Source organism: Pyrgilauda ruficollis, unplaced genomic scaffold (genome assembly GCF_017590135.1).
Source record: "Pyrgilauda ruficollis isolate IOZ18807 unplaced genomic scaffold, ASM1759013v1 scaffold168, whole genome shotgun sequence".
In the NCBI taxonomy this organism is placed as follows: domain Eukaryota; kingdom Metazoa; phylum Chordata; class Aves; order Passeriformes; family Passeridae; genus Pyrgilauda; species Pyrgilauda ruficollis.
The window spans coordinates 484,538-504,323 of record NW_024515653.1 but is presented as its reverse complement, the minus strand read 5'-3'; the positions used below and the strand labels follow the sequence as shown (position 1 = coordinate 504,323).

At 47.8% G+C, this 19,786-nt stretch overlaps 3 protein-coding genes across 6 annotated transcripts in view; 1 reads left to right on the top strand and 2 right to left on the bottom strand.

Annotated features, from left to right (window-relative positions):
- The window catches only part of ZZEF1 (zinc finger ZZ-type and EF-hand domain containing 1), a 57,199-nt gene extending 53,276 nt beyond the window's left edge, over positions 1–3,923 (bottom strand). For all 3 annotated transcript variants that reach the window (XM_041463589.1, XM_041463590.1, XM_041463591.1), the window contains exon 1: positions 3,453–3,923. In XM_041463589.1, the coding sequence (XP_041319523.1) occupies positions 3,453–3,788 (336 nt within the window). In that variant the 5' untranslated portion in view covers positions 3,789–3,923. The remainder of the gene's footprint in view (positions 1–3,452) is intronic.
- A 622-nt stretch (positions 3,924–4,545) lies between these two features.
- Positions 4,546–10,877, top strand: LOC121351453 (neuferricin). The gene is made up of 4 exons (XM_041463595.1): positions 4,546–4,893; positions 5,426–5,566; positions 6,083–6,269; positions 7,998–10,877. Exons 1-4 carry the CDS (start codon positions 4,671–4,673, stop codon positions 8,212–8,214), a joined length of 768 nt encoding a protein of 255 aa, XP_041319529.1. The 5' UTR covers positions 4,546–4,670; the 3' UTR covers positions 8,215–10,877.
- Positions 10,470–19,786, bottom strand: part of ANKFY1 (ankyrin repeat and FYVE domain containing 1) — a 32,240-nt gene continuing 22,923 nt past the window's right edge. For both annotated transcript variants that reach the window (XM_041463592.1, XM_041463594.1), the window contains 8 exons: positions 19,389–19,589; positions 17,968–18,144; positions 17,433–17,580; positions 17,066–17,156; positions 16,612–16,736; positions 16,252–16,398; positions 15,675–15,765; positions 10,470–14,696 (listed from right to left, as the gene is read on the bottom strand). In XM_041463592.1, the coding sequence (XP_041319526.1) occupies positions 14,564–14,696; positions 15,675–15,765; positions 16,252–16,398; positions 16,612–16,736; positions 17,066–17,156; positions 17,433–17,580; positions 17,968–18,144; positions 19,389–19,589 (1,113 nt within the window). In that variant the 3' untranslated portion in view covers positions 10,470–14,563. The remainder of the gene's footprint in view (positions 14,697–15,674; positions 15,766–16,251; positions 16,399–16,611; positions 16,737–17,065; positions 17,157–17,432; positions 17,581–17,967; positions 18,145–19,388; positions 19,590–19,786) is intronic.

Here is a 19,786-nt window from a genome sequence, read left to right as displayed (position 1 = left end):
TAACAAATGTACAAGGTATTTTTATTCAGCTGAGCCCATAAATCAGAACTAAGCTCATAAATGTAACTTACTTTAACTATCTATTTCAGAGAACTCATGATTCATTGACACTATATTGACTGGCTATATTTTCACAATGAGATTTAATTTTGAAACAAACTTCTGTTTAACTGCTAAAAATGGAACTTGTTCCAAAAGAGAAATGCAGTATTTCAGGAGCATCCACCTTTTTCATATAAATTGGGAATGCACTTACAAAAGATACTTCTTTACAAGCAAGACTTGAGTCTCACTGCCCTGAACTTTGTATTCCAAGCTCAGCCACACACACCAAGCAAATCTGGTCTCTAGGGACAGATGATCTCACAGGTGTCTGACTCAAGGGGTTGCTGCTGCTCAGGAGAAAACTCCTGCTTCCCTCTCTTGGTTTGTTACCTGGTTATCAGACTTGATGTACCATTAACAGTGCTATCCTAGAGAGCAGTAGACTGAAATGATTAGCTCAAAATAACCTGCCAATTAACCATGACATAATTACCCCAGTAAAATGAGAGCAAAGTCCTCAGAAGACAACAGAATTGAAACACAGTGTTTTAGCTGACTAAAGCTCTCATGGCACTTCTGTGGCACAGAGCTAGATTTGAGCTTGGAAACTTTATAGTGTCTTCTACACACAGCTGAACCCAAGCTAATAATGATCATCTTTAAAAAATGATTTTGAGCAGCATTGCTGGTGCTGAGCACCAGTGGGCACAATCAGGACAGAAGGGCCAGTCCAGCCCAGGCACTGGGCAGGTCCAAGACAAAAACCCAACACCTTTGCTTGAGGACAACAAGCCAGAGGGAATTAATTCTAATAGACATAACTCAGTTGTCAAAACAACTCAATGTACAGTTTCACATCACACCATTCTCACCATTTTTCCTCATATCTGAAGTGAAACTGCACTACTAATTACTGAACTACAAATTGAACGAGTTTTGTGATATTACTGGTAACAATAAAACACATGGCAACAAGGCTGAATCTGCTGACATCTACTTTACACAAATTTTTTATACTCTCACATAAGGAGGGATTACTATACATATGCTTTTCTGCACAGCTTAATGCAGTAATTTGTTATCTTATTTTTAAACTCTTCCTCTGATCTCAGGAGATTGCACCAAACTTAGAACTCTAAAATTATTTTTTGACTGTTCAGTATAACTTAAACTCTGTGTTTAACAAAAAACATACAAAATTTCCACTGCTGTACTGTGTAACTGGGGGAAAAAAATGTGGGGGGAAAAAAAGAGAGTGTCAACCTGTACTCAAAGAATTTTTGAGCTGTGTGCAAGACTGGGACATGATACAATTCAGCAGCATCCTACACCTAAATAAATGCAGTAACTCCACACAGTTCAACCCTGAACATGAAGAAGCATGTGAGAAACATCTTTCATAGGAAATTATGGGCGAGAGTTGCTTGGAAATATGGCACATGGAAAAATCAGCCCCTCATCTCACAGCTCAGGAGCTGGATGGCACAACAAGGTATGGGAAAGGTGACCTGGGAGAACTTCGTATTTCACCCGAGCTCTCAGAAGAACTGCAGCATTAATGTTGCCAGCCAAAGCTGGATATGTGACATGACAACTGCTGAAGCAGTTCAGTTCAGTTTCAGAGGTTCAGTTCATATAAAAAGGATTCAGAGGTTCAGTTCATATAAAAAACAGATTTTGCATTTAAACATTGTTCATAAAACATTTGAATTCTGTGCTCAAAGCCCTGCACTTAGAACAGAGAAATTAAAAGAGCAGATCAAGCCTGGGCGGTCAGACAGGACTCTACAAACATTAAAAAGTGAAACCTATTGACCTGCCACCCCTAAACTGACTTCTCCTCAAGAAAGGAAAGCTCAAACACCACAGCTCATGGGTTAGTGCCAGAAATGATGACATCAAGGTTTTCCACAGAACCCTCAAGATCTCGATTTGCAGGGCAGAGCAGATGTGACCGCACATCCGCGCCACGCTGAATCCTGTGACGAGCTTTTTCCCCACTCCCTAGAGCAGGAAATGAAACCAAAACAAATAGATTCCTCATGTAAAGGAGGACGTGAAATACAGACAATCCTCAAAATATTTCTGCAGCCCACAAAGCTCAGCTGTTTGTGCCAACAGGAAGAACCCCAATGGACTCATTTCACCCCTGCTGCTGTTACAAATGATGATGTGCTTGTTACTGCTCTTCTTGTGAAGGAACTGCAAGTGGAGGCAGCATTTCACCAAGCTACTTAAACCAGTCTGGTAAAAACACACCTATCTGGCCATGAAAATGAATCTCCTTCCAGTTTCCAGGAGCCTTGTTCACCTGTCAGCACTGATTTGAGGCGTGTGTGTGTGATCTAACAGTTTACACAGTTGTTCTGCTACTCGGGAGCAAAACAAAGACAGCAGGAAGTGAGTGCTGAGCCTCAGGAACTGCTTGCACTAAGGAATTTAGGCACAGCCACTTTCTCAAGGGAGTGTGGAATTCCCAACAGGGTATTCTGCTGCATTTTGGATTGCTACAGAGCAAAGCTAGAGCTTAAGTGTTCTACATTAAATTCTCCATATCCTTTCCTACAGAAGGGGAAAACTGGAAATCCCAGCAGAAAGCAAACTACTCTCTTCTACCATTAAAAGCTGACTATAACACCTTTTGGCTGTGGAAGGGGATCTCTGTTACCACTACTTTCTTACAAGTTTTCCAAAAGTCCTACTTTACAATAAAAGAAATGCTTGACAATTTCACTGCTGCTTTTAAAAAGCTGCAATAAAATCCAGCGTGGTAAACTTTGACTTGCTGATAATGCTAGTAAGTATCAAGAGGAATTACTGAGGCAGGATTTCCTACCCATGTTCTCACCCCACCTGTGCTCTCAGCAGCACCAGCAGCAGCAACAGCAGAAATATTGCTGTAAACACCCATTTTATTAAGCGGTTGCTGAGCATGATCACTGACAACTGACATAAGTTTTTTTAAAACGGGATATCTGGAAGCTGACAGGCTGCCTATCAACAGCAGCAGCCGCTTTTCCAGCCTTGCCGAACCCTCTGGCCTGGCCCTCCCCACGTACCAGGACGCGTGTCCGGGGTCTCCCGGACCGGGTCGTGTGGATGGCCACGGACCCGGTGCCAGCGCCCAGAGCGAGGGCTCGGGGACACCGACCCCAGCGGCACCCCGGAGGCTCCCCCGCCTCCCTTCCCCCGATGCCGACCACCCCCCGGCCCGGCCAGCGGATCCCCGGAGGGAACCCCCATCCCCGGCAGTGCCCAAGGCCAGGCTGGACGGCGCTCTGAGCAACCCGCTCTACTGGAAGGTGTCCCTGCCCGCGGCAGGGGCTGGAACGAGACGGTCTCCACGGTTCCTGCCCGCCCGAGCCATCCCACGGTCCCTGCGGACGGCGCTTCCTGCCGGCTCTCACCTCCTCGCTCTCCCCGCGGGAGCCGGCCGCCAGCCGGGACACGCTCTCCAGCACCTCGCAGAACTGCTCCAGGCTCACGGCCTCGTCGCCGCGGCTCAGCCGCTCCTCCAGCCATCGCACCAGCGCGCTGTGGTGCCGCGACACGAGCGGCTCGGGCAGGGCCGCCTCCCGCAGCCGCGCCGTGGCCTCCCGCAGCCGGGCCTGCTCCAGCAGCACCTCGGCCGGCGGCAGCGCCGGCGCGGCCGCGCCGGCTTGGGGCGCGCCGGCCGCCCCCTCCATGCCCTCTTCGGCGCCCTCCTCCTCCTCCTCGCTGCTGTGGCTCGCCGCCGTCCCCATGAGCCGCTCGGGAGCCCCTCGCAGCCGCCGCCGGTGCCGCCGCTCCCGCCGGTCCCCGCCCGGCCCGGCCCGCCTTAGTCAGCAACTTCCCGCCCGCCGCACCTGTCAGCGCGGGGCCGCCACACCGCCGCAAAGCGCCACCCGCGCCACACCGCCGTAAAGCGCCACACCGCCGCAAAGCGGCACGGCGCTGCCGCAAAGGCCGGCGCGGCAGCCCCGTGAGAGGAGCCGGGGCCCCGGCGAGGGCTTGGGGCAGAGCCGCGGTACAGACTGCGCCACCCGCGCCTGCTTCGTGCCGGGAAGACTAAGGGGGATCTCATTAGTTCATAGACGTATTTCCAACGGTGCCGGTAGGGCGGTGCCAGACCCTTCAGTGGTGCCCAGTGACGGGATGAGGAGTAATGGCCGTGGACAAAACCAGACAAATTCCACCTCAGCATGAGAAGAACTCCTTGACTTGAGCGTGGCAGAGCACTGGGACAGACTTGTGCAGGGAGGGCACGGAGTGTCCCTCTCTGGAGAAATGCCAAACTCAGCTGGACCTTCCTGTGTCAGCTGCTCCAGCTGACGCTGCCTCGGCAGGGGTTAGACTGGGTGATCTCCAGAGAGCACTAACAACAGAGATTCTGGGAATGTCCTTACGAACAACCTCATTGCTCCGAGGGCGGTGCGGCGCTGGCACAGGGTGCCCAGAGAAGCTGTGGCCGGCCCGTTCCTGGCAGCGTTCGCAGCAGCCCGGGCCGGTCCGCGCTCCGCCGCCACACTGCCGTAAAGCGCGCCCTCGGGCCGGCCGTGCCGTGTACGCGGCGCTGGTCGTGGTTGGCCTCCACGCTGCCGTGCGGCGAGGAAACTGTCGCGCAAGGGCCGTGGTGTCGCGGCGCGATGTGGCGGGGCGCGGCCGCGGCGCTGCTATGCCTGGCCGCCGCTTGCCTCCTGCGCCGCGGGTTCGAGCCCCGCGCCCGCCTGCTCAGCGCCGCCGAGCTGCGCCTCTACCGGGGGGCGCCGGGCGAGCCCGGGCTCTACCTCGCCCTGCTGGGACGGGTCTTCGATGTGGAGCGGGGCCGCAAGCACTATGGGCCCGGCGGCGCGTACAGCGGGTTCGCAGGTACCGGCGGGGGGGCTGGGAGGGGGGGCTGGGTGTGGGCCTGGCTGGGGAGGGATCGCCCCCGGCTGGGGAGGGAATAATCACCGGCATGGGGGGATCACCTGGAGTGTGTGTCACCCCTGGCCGGGGAATGCACCCCTGGCTGGGAGGAGGGAGAGCTCAGGGCCTGTTTGGCCGCCCCATGGCTGGGCTGTAATCCCAGGGTCGCACCCCTGGCTGAGGGGGTCACTCCATGGCTGAGGGATTCATCCACGGCTTAGGGATTCACTCCTTGGCTAGGGGGGTCACTCCATGGCTGAGGGGTCGCACTCCATGGCTGAGGGGTCACTCCATGGCTGGGGGATTCATCCACGGCTTAGGGATTCACTCCTTGGCTAGGGGGTTCACTCCGTGGCTGGGGGTTCACTCCGTGGCTGAGGGGTTAATTCCTTGGCTGAGGGGTCACTCCGTGGCTGGGGGGGTCACTCCGTGGCTGAGGGGTTCACTCCATGGCCGGGCTCTCGCCCCCTGGGCTCTCCCCCCTGCCCCGCAGGCAGAGATGCCACCAGAGCGTTTGCCAGCGGCGACTTCAGCGCGGCGGGGCTGGTGGACACCGTGTCGGGGCTGTCCCCCGCAGAGCTGCTCTCCATCCACAGCTGGCTGAGCTTCTACAGCGACAACTACGAGCCCGTGGGTAGGTGTGGGGGTGGGTGGGCTCACACGGGGGGAGGTGTGCGGGTCCTGAGCCCTGCCTGGGACCAGCTGCAGCCAAGCCAGGTCTCCGGGGTCTGCTTCCCTCCAGGGGAAAGCTGAATCGTTTTCCCACCTGAATGCTGTCCTGCTTGGATTGTCTCTGCTGAGCACAGAGCATGGAGAGCATTCTCCTGAATCATCAGGATTCAGGAGAATGTAGGGCAGCAGTGCAGGGAAACTGTTTTGGGGAATGGCTTCTGGGTTGTGCACTGAAACTGGCTTTGGTTTTCAGCTCTGTAATGAGTCTAGGCCTAAGCTTGCATGGTTTTATTAAAATGGGTAAATTGCTGTGTGATCCAAGGGTTGAAGGGATGTAAGCTCAGTTCAGTTCTAAAATTGGGCCATGGTGACATCTCCTTGTGATGACATAAAACCCACCAGAACTATGCATTTTCCTTGCCTGGAAACAGGTCTGTGGTCTGGAAACACTGTGGTCCTAATTGATCTCCTCTCCCAGGGAAGCTGGTGGGCAGATTCTATGATGAAAATGGGGCACCGACAGAAGCCCTGAGGGAGGTGGAGGCTGCCATTGAGGAAGCTCTCAAATTGCAAGCAGAAAGTGACCAGAAGAAGCAGCAGTTCCCACCCTGCAACTCTGAATGGAGCTCTGCTAAAGGCACCCGCTTCTGGTGCTCCAGAGAGAGGTGAGCCTGTCCCCTCTGGAGCAGAGGCTTTTTTTGGGTGCCCTGTGCTTTGTTCCTGCCTTTCCTGGCAGGAGGGATGTAGGAAGATGTCCTGGCTCCTACAGCCTCCACACTCTGTTGGTAGGTGAGCTCTGGGACCTGGCAATGGTGCTGCCAGGGCTGAAATAAGCCAGGCATGGGCTCTGTCCCTGCCTGAATTCCCAGGGTTGTTCAGGTGGGAAAAGCCCTGTGAGACCACCCAGTCCATCCATTCCCCCAGCACTGCCGAGGCCAGCACTGACCTGTGCCCCCAGGTGTCACATCCACACAGCTTTTAAATCCCTGCAGGGATGGGGCCCCCACCACTGCCCTAGCAGCTGTGCCAGTGTCTGACCACCCCCTCCATAAAGAAATTTTCCCCAATATCCAACCTAAACCTCCCCTGGGACAGCTTGAGGCTGTTTCCTCTTACCCTGTCCCTTGTTCCCTGGGAGCAGAGCCTGACCTTCACCTGGCTCCACCCTCCTGTCAGGAAGTTGTAGAGAGTGAGAAGATCCCCCCTGAGCCTCCTTTTCTCCAGGCTGAGCCTTTTCTGTCACACTGGAATCAAAGAATTTACCACATGTGCATGTAATCTCCTGTTCTCAGCAAAACAGGACAGAAATCCCAGCAGGACTGGCATTCAAACAGGTTCTGTCACCTATCAGGAATACAAGCATTAACCTGTGCTTTTCAGACAGTTTCACAGCCTGGCTTACAGGCTGATACCACAACATTTTCACTTAAACCACATAAAAATGAGGTTAAGCTTTGAATAATCATTTCCTACTTTCCTGTTAGTAGCTGTCTCTCAGCTTAGGGACTTTTGTTTGAAGACGAAATCATTTCACAGACCACACTGCAAAATGCTTGGGCTTCATGTCAGCCCAGCAGCAGCTCTGTGTGCCCCAGGGATCTGCTTCTGTGTGTCACTGAGCTTGGGGACAGCCTTGGGACCAGGTGTGATGTGGCAGTGGCTTGTGTTAGAGGCTTAAAAGCTGCAGTGGTTGGGGAACAGGCAGGATCTGGCCCATAAAGAGACACTTAGACATGAAGAGACATGATGAATTAGCTGGGGAAGTACTTTTTCTTCTGCCCCAGTTCTCAAAATCACTGTTTACTCAAGGGATAAAAGGCCTGGAAGAGCCTGATCTGTTGGAAGGTGGCCCTGCCCCTAGCAGGGGCTGGACTGGATGATCTTTAAGGTCCCTTCCAACCCAAGCCACTGTGGTTCTGTGAAGATGTGTGGTCACCTGTGAGTATTTAGGTACCTCCAGAAAAGGCATTTTGCTGTGCTCCAGAAGGCTGTGATTCCTCTTCCAGCAATGGAAGCACAGAATGCAGGAGTTGGTCACTCTCAGAAGGGTAGAGCCTGCAGGAGCAGTGATGAAACCAGGTCCAGGCCACAGATTTCTGAAGCACAGCCAATAAAAAGGTAAAGGCTGTGGGATTGTGGCTGTTTAAACAAAGCCTGGATGTGGCACTGGTGCCAGGGTTTAGTTGAGGTGGTGTTAGGACATGGGTTGGACTCGATGATCTTGAAGGTCTCTTCCAACCCAGTCGTTCTGTGAATTCTGTGGAAGCAAAACCTACCTCAGTGTTAGTTCTAGTTTCCTCAGATTATCTCAGGTTTTTTTCTAAAGATTCTCTATTGATTGGAAGCATTTTCCCGGGTTTGAATTGTAACTGATTTTCATTTTCCATTCCTAGCGGGGGAGTGCTCAGAGCCTGGGCCGGGGTCCCGCGGAGGCTGCACCGCCCCGGCGCGCAGGGCACTCGCTGCGTGTGTGTGAGGAGCTCGGGGCCGCCCTGGGGCCAGCCTGGCTCCTCCCAGCACAGCGACAGAGGCGACCTGGATGACCCTCAGCTGCAGCAGTACGAGGGCTGCCATCCCCTGGCCGAGCAGTGTGTCCTCCTCCCGGGCTGATGCAGGGCAGGGAGAGCCCTGCAGTGAAACCTTGCACTGTGGGTGGGCAGCTCCAGCTCCATCCCTTCCACCTGTCCGTGCAAAGGGAGCAGGAACGATCTCATGGTATTTGTGATGCTTTTTAACATGTGGAGATGGAGGAAACACTTCAGCCAGGTTAGTGGCTAAAAAATTAAGTAGCAGGATGCTTGCTTTATTTCTGGGAAATATTTCCGCACCTGGGAACAAACTGTAAGATGCAGAGCCTGAATTGTGTTTTAGAACTGCTTCTTGTGCAGTCAGGAACTGGATGTTTGTGTGCACAGTGTGCTGTGATTTAAGGCAGCAAGGTCAGTGAGCAGAGGAACTGCTGCAGCATCAGTGCCACAGGTCATGCAGTCCTCAGGTCCTGCTGAGGTCAGGCACTGCTGATGCTCCTTCCCAGGCACCTGACTCACTCCCAAGAGTTTAAAGGTAGCAGGGAGAACCCTGAATTTCTTCTGCAATTAAGGTCCACAGTATCAGGAACTAAACACAGTTTAGTTACACACAAGCTTTATCAAATTCTTGGAGAAGGCAAAGGCCAGAGCTGCATTTCCTCACTCAGTGTTTGCATTAGATACTGTGCCCAGATATTGAAGCCACCTGTGAGGATTGTTGTTTGATATTAACCTCACTGTCCTGGTCTGTGATTCACCACTTTCAAACTGTTCTGATTGGGAAGGAGTAGTTTTAAATAGATTTCTTTTTGTTGCCTGGGTGGCAACAGAACCATCCTACTGTAATCTGCCTCCTGTTTCCATTCTGATATAAGACTTCCTCCCATCTGGTCTGTGCTATCAGACTATAACCTGAGCTAGATGTGTCCTTACAAGACCCAGCACTCTTAAAATCCATATTTACTGTGTCACAGCTGGCAGAATTCAGCAATGTGAGTGACTCCCAGAAATGCAGGGCAGGTCATTACCCTCTCTGGGTGGGGCTAAAAGGGAGGAAGCAATACTTGCACTGCAAACCTCAAGCTGCAGTTGCTGGTTTTAGTGGAATCTGCTGTTAAAATCAGATTTGGTGGAGCTGAGCTTTGAGAGAGACATGCAGATCAGGGTCCAGTGGTGGCACAGGTTGTGGTCAGTTCTCCTTTAGGCAGCTGCCATCTATGTGTAAGCAGCTGGAAAGTGTTTATAAACTGATTTTTAGCTACCACCACCTCCAAAGAGAGGCCCAAAATCCAAGTGATGAGTGAGTTAATTAGCAAGTTTACAGGAAGCACCATTCTCTCCCTTGCAGCAGGACACATTACAGCACTGCTCACTGATAACAGCTCAGGATGCTACAGCTGCCAGGGATGGAGCCACACAAACTTCAACATGCACATGCTTCTAACGGGGAAGGCACAGGGGTTGTGGTTTTATTTTTGGGGTTTTTTGTCTGTCATCATCCTGAAGAGAAGCCCCTGCAGGCATTGCCCTGCTGTGCCAGCTCGTGTCACTCAGGGGGCACCAGGATGTGTGGCAGAACCAAACCTCAGCCCTGGGCTTGAGCCGTCTCTGGGGGTGGAGTGAGAACTCATTTCACACAGTGCTGAAGATCAGGCTGTGTAAAAGGTGCAGGAAAGAGCTGCAAAGCAGCACTGCACTGCCTCCACAACTTTGGCCTTTGCCACGTTTAAAGACACCACCACTTTAAAAATAAATTGCATTTAAAGTAGTGAAACCATCGCCCCCAGTGATTGGCAAGTGCCTTTAAAAGAGCTTTTTAAAGCTATTTAAAAGTTGCAGCAAATTCCAGACTAATAAATGCTGTAAGAAGTAGTTTGTGAGGGCAAACCAGTCCGAGAAGGTGGACCAGCTTGACCTTCTAAGCAAGTTTCATCTTGCTGGAACACTCAATCACTATGCAAATAGTGCTGAGGGGATGGTTTTGATTGCAAGAGCTACACAAAAATCAAATAAACTGCTGCAAAAAGGCAGGGCAGGAAGGTGTTGGTTTAAGTTAAAGTTGGTTGAAAACCAGTTCACAGCTTATTCCTCAGTTTAGGCTTTGGAAACACTGGAGAAGAAGAGTTTGCCTTGCACTAGGAATAAGTCATCTATTAAAGCAAACAAGGAGACACCCTCACTGACCTGAAGTGCTCCAAGACTGTCATGTGCTTGCATCTCCAACTGAGCAGCTCAGCTGGATTCTCCCATGGTGGAAAAGGGTGGGAAGAAAACAGTGATAGCTACAGAGGGCTCAAGTCACCACAGACAGTGCTCTAATAAAGCTCACCATTCATCTGTACTTCAGTAAGTTTTATTAATAAAAGACTAATGCATCACAATCTCACCCAGAAGTCTTGCCTGGGTTTGCTATTGCACTGAAGTTTTCCTTTTCCTGAAGTGAAGCTGCAGCAGCTCTCTGCTCTCCCAGGGGGCTGAGCTGCCTCAGCACACAGCTGAGTGCACCCAGTGTTAGGAACTTGAAGTGAGGAACTCCATGAAGCAGCTCTGGCCCGTGGGGAGCTCGGGTTTGTTTCACAAGACTGATTATAGGTAATTCTAGTATAAGGCATTCAAGATGACTACATGGTACAAACTAGAACACCAGACCTTGACAGCCAAAAGAACAGTTGTAGCAGTTCCACAACATGAAAATGAATACCTGGACTAATTTCAGAACAAAGAATAAAGTTGTGCCCAATTGGATGTTATATCCCTGGTTTTCTTTGTGGTTTGTCAGGATAAGCTTGTAGAGGGGCAGCTGTCTCTACAGGAGCAGATACTTCCTTAGCAAGGTTTCACCTCACAATGCATCATCTAGTTCTGCATTTTATTACAAGTAGAATCATTACACAACGAAGTAATGCATATTGGAAAAATACATTTTTACAACAACTCCAGACAAACATTGCAGATAAAATGCCATTGTTCTAAGACTTCCTTTTCTATTTCACAGAGGGTATTAGAAGATTCAGTTATTTCTGTCACTCATACAAGCTTTGATTTTTCTAGAGATGAGTTTGCTGCAGTGACCACCTCTGCTGGTTACAGAAAGAAGAGGACTTGCCTATTAACATTTGATCTACAAAACCATCCAGCCTTGGCCTCCCATACTGTTACATGTTAGTTTATAAGCACTACATGAGCAGCTGGACAAGCTGTTATCTCCAGCACGGGAAGTCATTAAGGTATCTGTCAGCTTTTAGCCAGCAACTTACTCTGCTCTGTTAGTGCCTTCAACAGCAACATGCTCACTCCACTCAGTGGTGTGAAACAGTGACTGCACATTTTACAGACAAAATATTTCAGCCAGACCACAGTTTGCACTTGTGTAAGAGTGCTGGACCATGGTATTTGCTTGTGTAAGAGTGCTGGGTGACTGCAACCAAAAGGAATCCAGTCTCAGAACAAAAAGCTGCAGCATGAACCACCCAACTTCCCATGCAACCCTGCTGAAGTGCCTGAAGCCTCTAAGTGTGACAGCACTTCCAGGGACACAAACTGATTTTCCATCTAACCTTTTGTTCAATGCTTGGCAGACTTGAGTTAATACAGACCACTAAAAGCAGGGGTAAGAGGGGTGGGGGGTTGGTAACAACTGTATTATGCTACAAAAAGGGAAGAGCAGTTGTTTAAAATTAGAAATGTGTTGACCACCACTACATTACCAAGTGCCTCATTCACATTTGTACCCTGTAGTGGAGCATTGCCAGCAAAACTCCCAAAAAATCTCCGTGGTCTGAGAGCCCAGACCAACACTAAGCAGAGTGTGTGAGGGATTAAGCCCCACCAGTTGTCTGGTGGGGTCAACTCCTCTGCTGAACTAGAAAAGAACTAACATGGGTTTTGGTTCAAGTTGTGAGCTTTCCCTCTTTAGCTCTGGCAGAAAGCTATTTAGAGTTGGCTGGAAGGAAACTATCTCAAAGGCACTTTAAAAGGATCAAATTTGCTGAATTTAGTTACTTTAACAAACACCTCAGGCTGTACATTTAACAATAACCTACTTTCCTTTCAGACTTCAGTAAGTAAGCTGGGACAGTACTGGCTGTAAACAGCAAACCACGAGCACTACAGATGGTTTCCCAGATCTTTCCCACAGTTTTACAGTTATAATCAATATCCTGTTTTTTAGAAGAGCAACTACCCAGCCTTAATTTGCCATTCAGTTAAGCTGAATTTTCACCAGATCCACATTTGCCATCCTTACCTAATCTGTTAGCACTGAGCTCCCTGTTCCCTTGCCCTTACATCAGAGAAGCCACTGATAAAGTGATGTTTAAATGCTTTGGCAATTACATGCTGTGCAGTTCTCCCATCAGGCTCTGGCCTTGGAAAAACCCTCCTCTGCGCTGTCTTTCAGCATTCTGAGCACACCCTTACCCTTCACATCACTTCAGCTCCAAACCAAGAAGGAAAACAACATGTTACCATGGGATTACAGTCAAGACTTCTTCCACCAAATGCACTTTCTCTCCATCATTCTTTCACTGCTAGAGATCTGCAGCCAGTGGCACCCTGAAGTACCAGTAGTATAAGGTTTTCCATCATCTCTTTCACTCAAAAACCCCCAAACTGTAGATTGTAGTTAACTGACACCAACAATTACTGCAACTAACATTAACTGACACCACTATTTTCCCTCATTCACCTACAATATTATGCCAGAGGTGCACCATTTGCATTAGGAACTGTGTTAGAGACCAGCTGTGTTACCCAGAGCAATCTGTTGAAACACGTCAGCAGCAGACATCAAACAGTGAGGCAAGTTTGTATTTCATCCATTGTTCTTCCCTAGTGGTACAGGGGTGATTCCAGTTACAATATAGGCATATTAAGATCAAAGTGCAGATCAAGTGAGACTTGATGTGAAATTAATCATACAAATGTCAGCAATTAGAGCCTCTCCTATCCTCTCCTTGTACAAGCTTGAGAAAAACTGAGAAAGTTTCCTGTAACAGGAGCAGCCTAGTTCATCTCATCTTACTCTTTAAGACCAACAAGTCACTGCTCCAAACAGGGCAACACATCATCACCTGTCCATACTGCTCACTGGAGACAACAGTCATTAAAAAATGCACACCAATTCATGGAGTAAGGATGACGAATGCCGAATTGAGTCTATACTAGCTTTATCTCTTGAAATAAAAACAGCCTTAACATGGCATGTAGTTTTGCTTAACAACCCATTTATTTCTAACTGAAGCCTTTGCCCACCAAATCACAAGCTGGTCTACCAGCCAAGTACTTTCCTGTTTACCTAGACAATGTGGTGGTAGGTTTCCACAGATTCAGCATGTTTAAGAGAGTACAACCAGCCTAGATTAAAACACTGCAGCTTACTCCTAATAGGAAGCCTCCACATACATTCCCACTCCCCAGCAATCCTGCTGAAAATGGACCCAGGTTTAGTGTCTAGAGGTGCAGCACATTCTACACTTGGCAGGGTTACTGACTCTCCCACAGCAGTTACCAGGCCCCTTAAGCCCCAGGAAAGTGTTTCTCTCCCTCCTGGGATTCCTAAAGCACTTCAGCATTTATTGCTGTACTGTTAGACTCCACCAGTTTTAGTGTTTCTCCTTTAGCACTTGCTCAGGCCTTTCAGCAAACTCATGGTCATTTATACAAGTGCCATGGACTGGAAGGACCAGCAACATAAATATGAAAAGTGCAACAAAGACTGACAGTTCCAGCAGGTATGAGCAAGAGCATTTTCCCAAAACAATCTTGCACTTCTCTTGAACATGCTAAAGCTAACAAGTCATTTGCTGAGGAGGTATCAAGATGTGGATCTGCAATTCTGACTGCTTTGCATCAGATGTTGTAAAGCTTTCTGTTGTAAGGCCACAATTCTTGAGCTATACTTTAAACTACCCCCAGGTCTGAAGAGTTTCTTGAACAGTGGTTGCACCAGCTCAGTTTAGCTTCACAAAAAGTCTTCTCTGGAGAAGGGGAACGTTTATCTTTAAGACAAAGCAAAGAAAGATACCTGGTTACCCTGAAACTTAATACCATCTCTACTAAGCAGCCTGAAAGCCACAGGACTTAATAGAGTTGCTCAGTGCAAAGCACCATTTTGAGGACAGACCTGTTTTATGCCGATTCAATCAGTACAAATTTCAGCTTCCACACCCCACTGCAACTAGAAGAGGGTCTAAATTCTTTTGTCACTTGGTTTCAACAATCCACTCTGATTCCTAGTGAAGTCTATCGCAGCCTGATACATTTACAGTCATACAAAATCATTTATACCAGAGTATATCATAACAGGGTCCTTAATTAGTTCAGTCTATTGCAGAAGACATGTGTAAGCCTCCTCTTCCCTATCCAGAGGGCTTGTAAGCAGAGCTGCTGTCAGGAGCACTGACTGGGAATCCCTTTATTTCCACAGCATACTAGGAGACTCCTCCCAGAGTCAGGACATCAAAGCAGATGTTGCAAACTCGAACTGGCTTGTTCAGATCAAATTTTATGATAGGAATCTCCTTTGTTGAGCACTTATGGCAGAGCAGGCGTCCACAGTGTCGGCTGTTGACAGAAAAGGAGTGGGAGAAAAGTGAATTCCCTCCTAGTGAACACCAGGATGTTACTGTTTGACTTTCTTTATCAATGATAGCATTACATACACACCAGCAGTTGAAAAGCTATGATTATCTTGTATCTTCTGATATTTGTCTTGTATCTTTCTGATATTTTGGAATAACTGACTAATGCCAACAGGTGCTGGTTCTGTGCTAGTGAGTCACATGGTACAGCTTCAACTGCTGCACGTGTAGTTTCTCTAGCATATTGAGCTAAGAAAAATCTTAGTTTAACATCTTTCCAACCCAGCATGTTCTGTACAAGTTCAGACTATTTTAAAAAGGCAACCCCTATCTACAAAAGAGCAGCTCATGTTCATCTTCAGCCATTTCCACAATGCAAACAGGATCCCAAACCTGAGCTGCCAACACCTGCCTAAATCTGCCACCTCTTTTGGAGGAGGTCATCCTACCACTGTGGTGGTGGTGTGCTCCCTCTTGTCTTTCCCGTGTAAGCCACAGCGCCCCAGTGGCTGTACTGTCTGAACCTCGTGCCTCCACAGGAGGCTCTCCCTGACCCCAGCCTCTATGCAGGAAATAATCAAGTCCTGTTAAACTACTGCCATGTTTCTCACTGAACTTCTATTAACTCACTCTCTTAATAAAATACATTGTTGCTCCTCTGTGGAGTAAAGTGCCTCACACTCTTTCTCTGACAACTGGGTATTTAAATTTCACTACTGGAACTTAGACATGATTTCTCATTTATAACTTATCAGAATATTAAATGCACAAGCTGCTTAAAACATTATTTCAGTCAGACTACAAGTTTCTGACCTAAGACAGGACGGAATGTTTCATCTGGATTAGTGGTTATACACCTATGTTAACATGGAGGTTTCCTAAGCTACTTGAAGGAGCAAGCCCAGCTGCATTTGGGGAGGAATCCATTTCCTTGTAAGCACAGCAAGGGGGCTCATATTACCAGTGATGCTTTCTTGTCGTGACTCCAAATTTGGCAGCACATTCATAGCAGTTGGAGCCATCACACCAGGGAGGTTCTTTTGTCAGCATATCTGTTAAGACGTAAAAATGTGAAGACAAAATGGGCTCAGACACCTTCTGAGTACACTAAACCTGAAGGCTTTTTCCAGTTCTAGGCTGCATTCCAGTGTAATGGATTTAACTGCTCTTGCAGGAGCTGGAGTCTCCTTTGTAGATAATCTATAGTTGCTTTCCATCACATTGCCCACAGCAACTGTACAGCACCATTTAAAAAGCAGTGTCTGTGTTTTAAACTACATTGGACTACAAACCAGCCAAGAGTTTCCATGTCTGTCCTTCCAGAAAAAGTAGTATCTAACAGTCTGCACTGTACAGCTTTCCAGCTAATCACCAGAAAAACTAGTATTTCTACTCTGCACTGTTAGTAGTATAAAATTCACAAGTTCTGCCTCTCTGGAATTTCTGTCATCTAAGTCAAAAGTCCAGAGATTTTTCCTATGAAGTATCCTGGAAGCATAAGCCAGAAATACTTTCCCACCATAGCAAGTGATACTTACCCAGCAATCTAAAGAGAAGCTGTTTTGTAGCAACCTGATAGTTGAAGATGTTGACTCCTTGGTTATTGTTAACTCCCAGGCGAGCCCCAGCTCTCACTATTGCACGACACAAGTTAGCATTTCCCTTCATGTAAGCCAAGAGGAGCACTGAAAAATAAAAGCCAGACAGTTGCTTGCTAACTGAGTGGTAGATTGTGTTACACTCAGTCCAGACAGGATCTTTAGTTTTTAAGTTTCCATGTATTGTGTGCCTCCTACTGTATTTAACACACTACTGCCAATTATTCCAGCTTTAAAAGTGACATACCACGAATACAATTCAAGTACTTTCAAGTTTAGTAGTTGTTGAGTCTCACTTACCTGTGTTTCCTTCAGCATCAGGTTTGTCTAGAGGGTATTCTGGCATACACTCCAAGAAGAGGTCACAGATGGCTGCTGCATTATCTTTCCCATATTGTCCCAAAATATGCATTGGTGACTGGCCTCTGGGGAAAAGAGTTTGTTATCTTGATCAAAGTCTGCTTGCTACTGCAGTTACTCATCCAACTCTCCTTGCTTTCAAGTTTGGTTCAGACTTGAACAATGCTACATCTCAGTAACTCAGTACATCACACACAACTGCCTATTTTAACTTTTCTTCCTCAGTGTATACATATAATTTGCAGAGAATTTCGACACAGCATCGTCTGCACACTTCCAAACGCATGTATTAATAATAGAATACAAAGCAAACATAGATTTTGAAGCAGCATGTCAGCACATATTTTAAAATACAAAGTGCTTCTTTTAGTCTGTTAAGACTATAAATAATTACCTGATATTAAAGGCCTCTGCATCTACATTGCACTCTGTGAGGAGGACCCGGATGTTGTTCAGACGGCCGTGCATCACTGCCAGATGCAGAGCTGAGCAGTAAAAAAAACAAAGAAAAAGAGAAAAACAAGGTTCAAAACTCTGAGTACCAGCAATAATTACAGCCTAATAACTAAACGAAACAACCTCCTTCCACTTTCCCAACCCTCCTTCTCAAACAACTGCTTCCATCTGCTTTGATTTCCTGGACTTTCATTCTTTCACCTTTGCAGTGCAAGGCCATTCACAGTGAGCTCTTCACCACTAGGAGACATCATTAACAGACCTACTGAAGTGTTTTGCATTTACTTGTGTAACTTGAAGTTTACCATTATTTCCATTTTCATCTACAGCTGCAAAGTCTACTCCATTCTCCAGAAGGACTGAACAAATGGTGGACAGGTCTTGCTGGGCTGCTAAGTGAAGAGCAGTCTGACGATGCTTGGTCAGTTCATTCACCTGGGCACCTGCAAGCAGCTGTCAGGAGGCAAGAAGGAACATGTTCAAAGATGGCTTTAGGGCTATTTTAGCCAACAATTTATTTCTGTGAATGAAGCACACAAGACTCTACTGTACAGAGATACTTCTAGGCTTCCAGAGTGTATAAAATGATATCATTACTGAGCTGCTACAACTTGTGCTTGTGTTCGAATGTGCAGAAAGGGCAAGGAAGGATTCTTTACAAAGAACCGAACGTAGTGATTGCTGCAAACCCACCACGCTCACGTGAAGGCTGCTGTGGCAGCTCAGCTAACAGTCCAAGCTAAGGGCACTTTGTGTTTCAGGAGTGGTGTCACTTTGCTGTGAGGATCAGCCCGCAGCACTGCGCAGCGAGCAGAGGAGCAGTGCCCGCCCAGCACACACCAGATTGCGCACGATGATCTCGGAGCCAGCCTGCACTGCCAGGTGCAGAGGGGTCAGCTTGGAGGCATCCTGCACCCGCGAGTTGACGTTGGCCTGCACGCTGATCAGGAACAGCACGCTCTCGATGTCCGAGTTCTGAACAGCCACGTGCAGGAAATTCCGACCCTTGTTATCAACCTGAGGCAGAAAGGGCACGTGAAATTAGTTTGCTGTTCCTGTAGAACAAGGTGTTTTGTGTAGTAGGACGTGTTTTCACTAAGAGACACTTGCTCTCTCTGCTTGAACTGTAGAATCTTGTTCCTTTCACTGGTTGACATGAGAGACTTATCTGATAGATGTGACTACTGAATAACTGAACTGAGAAATTATCTGCTGCAACTGCTCAGTCCAGTCTGCCTCACACTATTTTACTTCTATTTTATAACCTTGTCCTTTCTTGACCACACATTGGACAGCATTTTTAGAGAGACAAAAAATTAACAGCTGTTGTGGTTAAGTACTGAGCAGCAGTTAATGATAAATTCAGCAAAATGAAACAAGCTTGAGTCTAGCTGGCAGTTAATCCAGGAGAAGGAAGCAACATGGGATCCTGCCACAATGATGCAAAATGTATTCAAAGAACCACAGATTGGTTTGGGTTGGAAGGGACCTTCCAAGGTGATCCAGTCCACCCCGTGCCATGGGCAGAGACACCTTCCCCTATCCCAGGTTGCTCCAAGCCCCGTCCAACCTGGCCTTGGACACTTCCAGGGATGGGGCAGTCACAGCTGCTCTGGGCAACCTGAGAACTCGTTTTTTGGCTTAATACCAAGTACATGTTGTTCAACTTTGCCTTGCAGCTGATGTTAAAGCTTATTTAAACTGGCTGTATTTGTAACCATGTTTTAGATATAATACAAGAGCTCGCTAAGCACTCAAATATTTTACTAGTAATTAAACTTGCACACAATAGGAAGAATCTCCTGAACAGCTGCCTGAAGTGTCACACCAGAAGCCTGAAGATACAGTTGGAGGTTTTATAGTTCAACAGGGCAGAATAGCATCTATTATTCAGTTATTTTAGGTCAGGTTTTCTGTTGTGGACAGCTTTAGGAGAGCTGGGTAGCAGATTATTTCTGTACTTGTCCAGCACAAGACAAGAGTGGAGTTAGCATTTTCTCCTTATACACACATATGCCTGTTTCTCAGTTTAGTATTGACAAGATAAGAAGAATTGACAAGACACTAACCCTTAATGTTCTTACACATATCACATACACACCTACAGTTTCCTAATAAATCCTGCTTAAGAGAACTGGCATCTGGCAAATGGATTGCATGTAAAGCCACAAAAGGATAAAACAGAACTGGCTTGTGGAACAGCTGTTACCACAAACTAGTGCAGTAACAAAACCAGCATGGTTTGAACTCTCCCAGCTTACCTGTTCTGCAGCTCCTGGTTCCCTCTTCAAAATTGCTTCAGCTGCTTTGTTGTTTTTATACGTCATGGCACAAGCAAAGGGAGTCATTCCCTGCCTGTCACGAACATTCAGCTTAATGTCTGGATGTGAAATCATCAGCTGAATGATAACATTATGTTGGTTGCTAATGGCAACATGGATTGGAGTTCTTCCTTCTGCATCCTACAAGGAAACCAGAAAGTTTGTTACATATAGACTCAGTAGTAGATAAATCCTTCCCTAATTCTGAAGGGTCAAGGAAACTTAGCAGTTTAGTGCTGTGACCTACCCAGCTTCCTTCAGCATGGACACCAAACAGCTGCAGGGCAAGCTCAAATCCACAGTGTAAGAAAAGCAAATTGAGATTTGTTTCTCCTAAC